General features: G+C 33.0%; 1 protein-coding gene across 8 annotated transcripts in view; it reads right to left on the bottom strand.

Moving 5' to 3' along the window:
• The window catches only part of LOC140756754 (A disintegrin and metalloproteinase with thrombospondin motifs like), a 175,990-nt gene that overhangs the window by 33,115 nt on the left and 130,264 nt on the right, over positions 1–12,611 (bottom strand). For all 8 annotated transcript variants that reach the window (XM_073092304.1, XM_073092305.1, XM_073092302.1 and 5 more), the window contains one exon: positions 755–850. In XM_073092304.1, the coding sequence (XP_072948405.1) occupies positions 755–850 (96 nt within the window). The remainder of the gene's footprint in view (positions 1–754; positions 851–12,611) is intronic.

Raw genomic sequence — 12,611 nt, 5'->3', positions numbered from 1 at the left:
TATTCCGACAGGATGTCGGGTTTTAGATAATCAGGATTTGAGACACGTTTCAATGACAATGCTGGTCATAGTCAACGAGAGAGTTGTCATAGACAACTTGGACGATATTTTTTAATCTTTACAAAGAACCTTTTTAATCTGTTATGTACAGATCTTGGAAATGGGTGAATTGAGTTAGCATTGATAGAGAGAATGTTGACATAGACAATATTTCACTGCATTTCCAATCAGCGCCCCCAGCGGACTGTATCAGAACTGATGGGAAATCTATAGGAAATACATTAACAAATACAAAAACAGTAATTTTTGGAAAAAACGTAAAAAACTCATACTAAGGGTACAGGACTGCCACGTGTTTTATCTTATATATAAAATTCTCGTGTCACAATGTTAGTTACGGTACTCCTCCGAAACCGCTCTACTGATTTTCACCAAATTTTATATGCATATTCAGTGGGTCTGAGAATCGGCTACTATCTATTTTTCATACCTCTAAGTGATAAGGGTTAACCCTTAACATTTTTTATTTATATGGCAACAACGTTTGCCGGGTCAGCTAGTATCATATAAAATGTAAGGTTTCGCCTATAAAATTAAAGGGAGTTTAACCGAATGCTTTCAAAGATGTAATTGGCTAATTAGTTTAACATAGAAAGTATTATATATATCATTTAAGTAGCTGTGGATTTTGTTGAATAAATAAATAAATGAATAAAGATACGTATACTTCAGACAAAACTTCTAAAATACATACCACCACAAGTTTCCCGTGTTTTGGGTGTCGTCTGATGAGCAACGCAGCACCGTTTACATCATCGTGGTATAGATCGCCGATGTCTTCTTCACCTTCCTGTAAAATAAGATAATATTAGAAATACTTACTAAAAATTGTAACAAAAAGAAAAGTTTAAAAACTTATGTTAAAAAGAAATAGTATAGAAGTGTTAACATATAAATTCGCAATCGCGAAGTCCGGGGTTCAATTGAAATATTTAAATAGCTTTGAAATATGTATTTAAGGTTTATATGGATATTACGAATTATGATAGTGTTATCAATAAAGTCTAACGCTCCATGAAATATCACCGTAATGCCATAAGGAGTCTATCACGCACTTAAACCCCCGGTTAGCGGCGGGGTTGATATAATTTCAATGTTGTTCCATTATACTTATTATAATATTTTACTATTATTAAGGAATGTCAAAAGTCCGGAGTGTATTGTTACTCCCATGAGAATTTGCGTAGGAAAAGACGGAACGAAGGAAAATCTTCGAAACCAAAATAGCCTCTACCCACCCCCAAATTGCAAACGCCGCACGAGACGGAGAGAAAAACGTGCCCTGAAAGTATACAAGCACGATCTTCAATTGTCTTGCAAAGGGACATTGTCATTTGTTGATTACAATGCTAATTATAACCAGATGCCTATTTTAAATACGTTCGGCCACATTCATGGTAATGTGACGTGAACATTGAATGAATCGCCGGAACTTACCAAAATCAAGGCTGCATTGTAACCCGAGACCGTTAAGTGCGTGAACACCTTAGGTTCTTAACAATGGCCGATGTCACTTTGTTAATGTAATTAGGAATTTGATTTTAAAGGCATTGTTAACGCAGCTGTTAAATGACTTTTTGTTAATTGAATTAAAGTATCACAATTGATAACTAATATTACTCCCATATACGATTTATTACACTAGAGGGTTATTAGAAGTCGGCTACATATGTGGATATATAATACTATCTGGGGTTGATTACAGATGTCCATGGGCGGCAGTAGCCACTTACCATCAGGTGGACTGCATGCTCGTCTGCTACTCTTATATTATAAAAAAACTTAACTTTGTATTACCTAAGTTTTGTCTATTTTCTGCTCTAAGAGACACAAACAATAAAGTAATTGAAATCTGTACATAAAACGAAATCATTTAAATACACCAATAATAAAAAAATATTATGTAATGTTTCCATAAGACAAAGTAAACTAGAACTCAATAGACAAATATACCTACAAGTATATTAAGATATTACTCATTAAATTCCTAATCCTGTAACTAAGTCATAAAGCAATCTGTCTTTACCTAAATACAGCTTAGAGATCTCGTATTTTCGTCACAAACATGTCAATTGTACGCAAATCACGACCACACGTTCCCACGACGTGACATATCTCATTATAAAATAATCTCACAGCTTACGGAACTATGTCCGTGTGAAGAATTGTTTCTAATTACTTTGTAAATAATAATTAATTATATTTTTATCACTCACATCGTGTTATCGGCAAGTTATGTGCAATACCTTCAAGTACTTTGTATCAGGAAATAAGCTGAGTATAAAATAATGGCATAGATAATAATAAACGTATGGGTTAACAAGGTCAATGAAAATATAAAAAACTTTGCTACTTAATAAAATTCTTAAAGTGATTGACAGACAAGCGAGCAGTGGGTTTGTGATACTAGACTTATGCACAAAACATTTTTATGTAACGCTGGTAATACAAAAAAAATGATTCATTTACTTTAAAAGTTTCATCCTTCAGAAGCCATAATTGTCTATCGTCTACGTATAAGGAATTTGTAAGCAAAGTTTTATTAACCGACTTCAAAGAGGAGGTGGTTATCAATTCGGCCGGTATATATTTATATATATTTTTTATGTATGTACACGAATTACTCCGCCGTTAGTGGATCGATTTTAATAATTCTTTTTTATGCTTCTACATTACCTATTCTAGACCTATTAATTATATTAAGTATTTTATGTTGTTAGAATTAGAAGAATATGTCGTCATACAAACTTTTATAAACATATATCTGAGTTTGGTTAATCTAATAATGAAAAATAATCAATTACTTTACACGCAAAAGTACAAAAGTACGGAATATCTTCTATACAACTTTGTACTAAAACGAGCTTTTGCCTGCGGCTTCGCTCGCGTTACCAAGTAATATTTTCGTCCCCTATTTTATCCTCTTGGGGGTAGAATTGATCAAAATCCTTTCTTATCGGATGCCTACGTCATAACATCTACCTGCATGCCAAATTTCAGCCCGATCCGTCCAGTGGTTTGGGCTGTGCGTTGATAGATCACTATGTCAGTCAGTAACCTTTGAGTTTTATATATTAATAAAAATTAAAAGTTAGTGTAAGTTGATTTTGTTATCAAGTTATCAGTCAGGGATTGCCGCACAGTATAACGTAAGTATATATGAAGTTATCACACAGTTACCAAAACCCAGCGCGTTCCTCATAAAACCAAGATGTGATGCTAAAGTGTCAGATGCTATCGCTAACTCGTGACGCGATACGGATCGCCCGCTGCACGCGATAGCGATACGGATTAGCCGTTAACTGACGTAAACCATGTTGCTATAACTTAACTTTCAGAACGGTACGGTTGCGATGTAAAATTGCAAATATATATTTTTTTAACAATATTACGTACCTATGGTATTTAAAAAAATGTTGTCCCATCAACTGTACTGTTATATATACGATTTTAGTTAAAGTAATAATAAAACATTGACAAATATCAACCTATTTTACTTGCTTGGGAATAAAGATAGAAAAATGATAATTAATTCCCTAATAATATTACCTAAGAAGATATTTCCCTAAGAATAACTTTGTGGACACTCAAATAACAGTTAGTGTCTATTCAGGATTTTTTAAAATGAAAGAATTCAATCCATATTATCCAATATAAAAAAATCCGGCAATCCCAAGTAAATAGACAAAGATTGCCGCATAATAGAACAGATGTATCAAGTTATTACAAAATTACCAAAACCCAGCGCGTTCCTCATAAAACCAAGATGTGATGCTAAAGTGTCAGATGCTATCGCTAACTCGTGACGCGATACGGATCGCTCGCTGCACGCGATAGCTGACGTAAGCCATGATATTGCTATAACTTAACTTTCAGAGCGTAACGGTTGCGTTGTAAAACTACCGCTATTTTTGATGATAACGTAATGGAATTTAAAACGTGGTGGCTTGTGGTGGTATCAGCTGTTATCCACACCTTCGTTATTCGGGTATGCGAGTAGCTTCGGCCGATTTATGAAGCAACTATCTTAGTTTTTAAGAATAACGCATCTGTGATCAGCTTTAAAAAGAAATCTACTGTAATTTTTATAAGCATGTTCATGGGCAGCAGCAACTACCCCTTTTATTTGTATTTGGGAAACCCTTCATACAAATGAAAGGGGAAGGGAACCCTTCATGGGTTCCTCTAACCCCACAGTGTTCAAAACAAACAACAAAGAAATCTCCCAATAGCTTAAAAACTACCATGATTATAAGTTTTCTACTATATATTCATAACTCTAAAGCTCAAACAAGAAAAGTAAATCCGTTGTAAAATGAAAATAAAATATCGATAAAAAAAACCGGCAAAATTCTATACAAAAGACATCAACGCGCTACCAATAATTTTTAGAAAGTTTCATTTATGAAAGTTTTAAAGAAAACAATTGTAAAAAATATAATTATGTAAATAAGTTATGCATGAAAAATATTATACTTATTCTTATACAATTAAAAAATTATCTTTTCAGGTTAAATTTTGAATAAATTAACAAATTGAGTTTAGGTCACTTATATTTAAAATTTAAATACATACATTATTGAGCACATAAACTGAGACGCATTAAAACCAGATAAACAATGAGGTTTTAAAGGATTAAATTAACGAACAAAGAAAACATTAATAAAATTATACTTAATAGCTACAAAAACAATACTTATAAGCCGTTCTCGGAATGTTGAATCCTGATGACTTTTTATAGTCTGAATCATTCAAGATAAGAGGTTGCATATATTATTCTATAATGTACAACAGATTGGAAAACAAAAAAAAAGTGTGAGTAATAGAGTTGTTTTGTTTGTCGTAAAAGACTAATTGCTAAAAGATTTTTAAACTTATAGCCCAAAACCATAGATTAGTAAAGATACTTCGCCGCCTTGAAATTGAATGAAGCCACAAACGGCTTATTTTAGTAAGTTCTTTTTTTGAATCCTTGACAAATAAAAACATTTTTAGAGAAAATTTACGAATAAATAACTTATTTACGTAATAATTACGTAATTTACGTAATAAATAAATAATTATATCAAATATTTTAGGGACATTTTAGCACGGAGACGCGGCCAAACTTTTTTACGCAATTATTTCAATTGTCAAAACTGGGTACATTTTCTTGTTAGGAGTGAGTAATCTTTACTAATCTATGCCCAAAACTATGATTCCTTAATTGTGTGTGCCATGGATACTTACAAAGTGAAATACATAAGAACCACGATCTAGAATATAGTTTTTATAACATAGGAGTAGCAGACGAGCATGCAGTCCACCTGATGATAAGTGGCTACTGCCGCCCATGGACATCTGTAATCAACCCCAGATAGGATTAGATATTCCTACCTGAGGTTTGCCACAAATGTGCCGCTACCCTTGAGGACTAAGCTGGAACGCCTCGGAAAAGTCTGTCTCCCTTACCACACCCTTCAAAACGGAACACAGCAGCGCCTAACACTGCTGTTATTAGGCAGAAATAGGTGTGGCGGTGGTGCCGCCGGAGTTGAACCGCAAAGAGTTCTACCACTTTGGAATCATGAACTCTTTGCGTGTACCAGATACGATAATCGCTCCAACAAGTAAGTCATCGATAATATCCATTATCCGATGATCATGGTCAACTACAAATGGTATATGGTAACTCGTATAAATATTTATTTCATCTGTAGCTCACCTATTTTGGAGCATTAAATTAAAAAGAACTGTAATATAGCATTTACACTCCTACAATTACTTAAGACGAATCCAACGATAGCTCATATGTAAAATCTGTCAAGCCATTTGTGATCTCGGATATGATATAAATAATGAGACGTAGATACACTGGAAAAAGATTACTCTCCGCAGTAGAAAAAATAAACAACAAAATAAACGACAGGGTGCAACGCGCGGAGACGCAATAATATTTTTATATAAATAATAGTGCCAGCGACGTGTTCGGCAACTATCGGCTGCGATCGGTGTTCCGCGATCGCAACGATAGTTGCTATGGTTTGTTTATGTAGATACTGAAAATATTGTCAGTTTTCCTCATAGATATATTATCCTACTGACGTAGGGTTTTCCTAGTTTATATTCCATATGTCATATTGTATTTCAAATATATTTGTTAAACTGTTACGCTGTGGTTCCCTTACATGTTATATTGTATCCAGTACCGTATGTCGTATGTCAGTATATCAGTTCTCGATACAGTCCGCTAGGGGCGCTAATTGGAAATGTATGGATAAATACGTAAACAATACCAAAACAGTCATTTACGTAAAAACGTAAAAACGCATACTAGGAGTACAGTTTACAATATTTACGCAAAATTACTTTTGCTTAACGATAAACGTTTTATTTCCTATATTACCTTTTTTAAGCCTTAATAGGTATCGTGGTAGTATTTGTCCTTTCAATAACTCAGTCACGATTTTGTAGTTCGACTGCCATTAGTGTAACTGCTCAAATCGGAATAGGATATTAAATCCGGGCGTAGTTCCGGTAACATTTGGTCCATGGCAAAGCCTTAGATTAGATATGGGCACTCAAATCAGTGATAGTGGTATTTTCGAACTACAAAACAAGGTTTTTACATTCGTATTATGTGCTGTTATTGTGTATTTTGATTTAAAGAGGTCATGATATTTTTTTAATTTTGTGTCAGTTTTGTCCGTCTAAAATATAGGTATTAGAAGTAGCCCAGCATGACATTAGAGCAGTGTTTCTCAAAGTGGGTATTTGAGGCCAAGAGGGCCTTTAATCAGAGAGGGGTATTAAAGCGGTTGATGGCTAAACCAATAATAAGACGAGGATTGAATTTTTTGCTGGTACATTTCTTTTTTCTATTCAAACTCAATTTTTGACTAATTTAGGGGTATGAGATTTTTTTCAAAAGGGGGTCAATAGATGAAATAGGTTTGGGAATCTTTGCACTAGATTAAGGCGTGGCATTAACAGATAGGAGATAAGTAGGTATCCAGTCAGAATAGTTACTTGGCCAGAGATCGAATCCGAAACCAGCGCGTGGTTAACCGGTATGGTAGTACTTTTGCGATAGATATATGATATAGGTGTTATATGTACGATATAAGTGCATTTTCTACTGATAATAAATCAAAAGGAATTATATCGGAAAAATAATTCCATTATTTATAATTCACATGTTAAATTTATAACATATTCATAAAAATATAAAACAATATTGTGCGACAATAAATTTATGAGGATCTTAAATCATCATTAGCTTGTAGTAAGAATATCCTGTACATTATAAATACGAATAATAAATATTGCGATAATGTTATATAGTGATATATTACTATTTTATTTCCGTATTACAAAGGAGATAGCATCACTAAGAGTTATTCTTAGTTTTGTTTACATTTTGCACATCATTCAAATATATATTAGTGTGCTAAAAAACCGACATGGGCGCCACCTATCAGATCCAAAAAGAGCATATTAATCTATACTGGACCAAATTAGTGATAATGTGGCAAACGGATATCTCCCGCCGGGCTAGATGATCATGCCCGGGGAGCGGTCGTGCTCCGTCAGTCTCAGTTCGTAGCTTGTATATATGCAAGATGTTGAGAAAACTTCGATAGCGTGATTCAGAATACTCGTGACGCCATCTGTTGACGAGTAGCGTGAGGTCGTCACAATACAAAACAAATACACTTACATTTTTATTGGGTTGTAAGTATTTTTATTTTAATTCTACTAAAATGTATGTATAAATGTATAACTAAATAACTAACTAAACTAAATAACTATCGTTGAATAGATGATATGTTTCTGGGAATGTCAAAAAATTCCTAAATTTTCATAGCGATCGGATGATAGGTAAGCTTAAAAAATAAACATACCGAAAGAGATAGTCATTTTTTATCTATACAGATAAAATTGGAAATCTTTTATTCTCAGTAAATTCCGTTAAATAAAAAAAGGTGTTACATCCATATTTCACATATTTCAATTTGGTAAAATAATCATTTAAAAAATTATTTAAAAGTCCTAAAAAGGTATAAGTTTACTGTATTTTACGAGTCACTTACAATTATTTCGCTTTAAACACGTTATCATGTTTTTATAGGAGGCTTTAAAAATATATTAATAGCACTTTTCGGAGTGCCTCCTGTTGTGCGTGAAATATACTGCCTTTCATGGGATGATTTTATCGTTTCCGCAATTGTTTGTGTAAGGAAGATGTTGCACTGCCGACAAACTAAATATATTTTTTTAAAATAGTCAAAAAATTGTTTTGTTTGTGGTTTTGTTTTTTCCCTTTTGATTGTATTGTTAACGTTATTTTTGTATTTTTAATTTTTGTTTTTGTGTTTGCGTCCTTTTGTTTCAATGATTTTTTTTTATCTTTGTATATTTAGTTTTAAAATTGTACTGTGTGCTGCAATTGTCTTGAATAAATTATATTATTATTATTATATTAAAATACTCGTAATTTATGGTTTTAAGAAGTGTTCTTTGCGTAATTTCTAAGTATTATATTAAAATACTCGTAATATGGTTTTAAAAAGTGTTTTTTTGCGTAATTTTGGTCTTACACAACATCCTATCGTTTCACATTAAAATTTCAAAGTTTATTATACATAACACGATTATGGGCCAAATGACGCTATACACTTAATTAAGCTATTACTTGTCCTATTTCTGCTTAATAACAGTAGTGTTAAGCACCACTGTGTTCCGCTTTTAAGGGCTTGATAAGGGAGAAATACTTATCTAAGGTGTTCCAAATTAGTCTTCAGGGATATAAGAAATATTATGTCTCACTGCATGGCACAAGTTTCCTCTCAAAATAAAAATATTTTTTGACCAAAGTCCACATTTTTACAAATCAAGGCGTATATTTCCTCAGAATGCTGTCTTTCACCGATAAGTTTGAAGTTTATTATAATATATTATTTACTTTATTCAATTCTACATCGCCGGAATAAGATGCATAAAAAACAAACAAGAATTAAATACTTAAACTTCTCCAGTATTTTATTCACTCGATCAAAATGTATAAAGTATAAAGACAAACATATTTCATTCACCAGATATAGCAAACCGGGAAATAGTTTATGAAAACAAATATTAATTACATGTACGGTATCACGAGTCGTAAGTAATCATATAAAATATATTATTTATTGTAATTGCAGTATAATTGAACGCATCTTCGTTCGCACGTGATGCCATGACAAGAGATTAATTAATATCATATGTAATCTTAAACGTGTATGTTGATATTTACATATAATATCCTTATACATAAAAAGTGTGTTTCTTTTGTTTGTTTGTATTTGCAAATATCGGAAAGTTATTTTTTATTATATAGAGGGAGCAAACAGGCAATCACACAAAGACAGTCCATCGGGTAGCAAGTAGATAGCTGTCCATGTACATCTATAATTAAACCCAGATAAGATTATGGTCCCATCTTAGAATTTTCAGTGACTTAGATGAGGTGCTACTCTTGTGGACTAAGATAGAATGCCTCTGATAAGTATGTCTCCCTTACCACATCCTTCTAACCGGAACACAGCATTGCTTAATATTATTGTTTGAATTAAATGTTGATACAACGTTCCATTCTTTAATCCGTATTTTTATAGTTTTATGCCAAAGTTCCCATAAAAATTGGAGAACAAATCAGTGACATGTCTTAACTATACTAAGAATGATACTGTACCATATGTTTTTTTTTTCATATAATATAAGAGTAGCAGACGAGCATGCAGTCCACCTGATGGTAAGTGGCTACTGCCGCCCATGGACATCTGTAACCAACCCCAGATAGGATTAAATATATCTATCTGAGGTCGGCCACAGATGAGCCGCTACCCCTCAGGACTAATCTGGAACGCCTCGGCAAAGTCTGTCTCCCTTACTATGCTTCAAACCGGAACACAGCAGCGCCTAACACTGCTGTTATACCTGTACTTTACAAATTTAATCATGGATATCTCGATACATTTTAGAAAATATTTTGTCAGTTTTGGGGAAAAATCCTCGTCTATACCGTTTGTTAAAACTACATAAAAATTTCGTCAATTTTTTGCTACATTTAGTAAAATGCCTGTGTTGCATCACACCCACAAAATTTCCTTTGAATATCAGATCCACCAATATCGATCCCCTTTGACAGTTACATCAATCATTTATGACACAAAAGATTTAAATCGCAGATAAGGTTTGCAAAATCAATTAATAATACAAATTAAAGTTATAAATTAGATTGGGTCAAAACTGTGCAACACGTGTCTATTCAAATAGATCATGTTTATCAAAATGTTAGTCAATTTATCAAATCATTTGCATTTTTTGCAAATCTATTCAACTTTTCTTGGAATCATCCATCAATGATACGTGGTTTAAAAAATTGGAATAATTTGAATGAAATTAAATGTTTTATTACGTAATAATTTTATACAATCAAAAGTTGATGAACGCATATGGTCAATTTTTTAATTGTTTATTAATGCAACTATAAGTTAATAATATAATACTAACTTATACTAATACTCATACTTTGTACTTATACTAGTACTAGTACTTTGTGGTTCGACTTCGCCGGCACCACCGCCACACCTACTTCTGTCTAACAACAGCAGTGTCAAGTGTTGCTGTGTTCTGGTTTGAAGTGTGTGGTAAGGGAGACATACTTTGCAAAGGCGTTCCAGCTTAGTGCTCAGGGGTGCATCTGTGGCCGACCTTAGGTAGGAATATCCAATCCTATCTGGGGTCGACTACATATGCCTATGGGCAGATGTCACTTTCTGAACTAAGTAATTATTTAGTGACTTATTTCGTACCTATACCAACTGCACGTTTGCAATCAGCCTTAGTTATATCTTCCAATATATTTAAAATCAGTGCAAATATCTTCGTAAGTATATTTAACAGCAGGTGGACTGTACATCTTAAAGCGGCAAAGATGACTCAGAATTTAAATTTCCATCTTTCAAGTTCATTAACAAACATAATAAAAGCGTAAATGTCACAGATATATTTACATAAAGTAATATAATTTATTTCCCATCAATCCGACGTTAGATAGATAGATAACTACTCGCATCTTTATCTTTTTCCTCAATCACAAAATATTTGCACATCATCATCAACTTGTTACTATTCAAATGTATGTTTACGCCCAAGTGTTACTGTCGAATTTAAAATGTTTATTTTTTTCCAAAAAAGGTAAGATCTTTACGTTTTGTTTCCAGAGCCATCGTCACATCGTCACATCTATTTCCGCCTTATATTCCGTAGTGCTCATAATATCAGGACTCTACTATATTACGTTTGTACATAAAAAGCTGACCAACGAGGCCTTTTAATATAATCTTGAGGGTTGAAGTTATCATTTCTATTTGGGAGTTGTATATGTCTACTAACGGCAAAGATTACGTCCAATCGGGTGGATTGTATGCTAATTTGTTGCTTCAATGTTATAAGATAAGAAAAAAGTATTAATCATAGTCACCGCACTTACCAAATGCCATATATTAGACACTTCACGTTCATTAAATCATATATATAAAATTCTCGTGTCATAATGTTAGTTACCGTACTCCTCCGAAACGGCTTTATCGATTTTCACCAAATTTTATATATGTGTTCAGTAGGTCTGAGAATCGGCTACTATTTTTCATACCCCTAAGTAATAAGGGTTGTTCACCCTTACAAACATATAAATAAAAAAATGTTAACAAAGATTAGTTAACATTTCTTTTATTTATATGGCAACACAAAGTTTGCCGGGTCAGCTAGTGTAATATATAAAATTCTCGTGTCACAGTTTTCGTTGCCATACTCCTCCGAAACGGCTTGACCGATTTTGATGAAATTTTTTGTGCTTATCCGGTATCTATGAGAATCGGCCAACATCTATTTTTCATCCCCCTAAATGTTAGGGGTAGTACAACCCTAATTTTTTTTTTAATTTATATGGCAACACAAAGTTTGCCGGGTCAGCTAGTTCTATAAAAGTTTATGAAGGTATTTATTTGTATCTTCCGTGACACGTTATGGACTGCGCAGGCACAAAATTTTGACGAATATGATTTTATCTGTCACGACTTTACCTTATATTATGACGATTTCTAACACACAAATTTTCGCCATCTTCATCAACTCCGTTCAAATTTAAAAAAATAATAATAATTTACTTTAAAAAAAAATCGGCCTAAAGTCGTATTTAGGAATATAATTCCATTGGTTCTCCCACATACAACTATTATATATTCTTAGCTGTTATTATATAAGAAACTTAACATAAAAACGCACTTAACGCAATGCAAACGCAGACATACTCGTCTATTTATCCACTTATGTTTACATTTTTTATGCTAATTCGTCCAGCAATCATGAAATCAATTTCCATTCAATGGTGCTTAATGACGAAATGTAATCAAAGCTTCATCAAACAAGTTTCATTGATACGAACTTGCTATGGACTAAAAAAAACAGACAAGTGCGAATCGGACTCAAACTAGAAGGGTTCCGTGTGTGTATTATAATTTATTAAT

Source organism: Epargyreus clarus, unplaced genomic scaffold (assembly GCF_041222505.1).
Source record: "Epargyreus clarus isolate Ecla_fem2 unplaced genomic scaffold, WU_Ecla_fem_2.2 ptg000035l, whole genome shotgun sequence".
NCBI classification, from domain to species: domain Eukaryota; kingdom Metazoa; phylum Arthropoda; class Insecta; order Lepidoptera; family Hesperiidae; genus Epargyreus; species Epargyreus clarus.
Note: the sequence above shows the minus strand (reverse complement) of the source record. Positions and strands in the feature narration are given on the sequence as shown.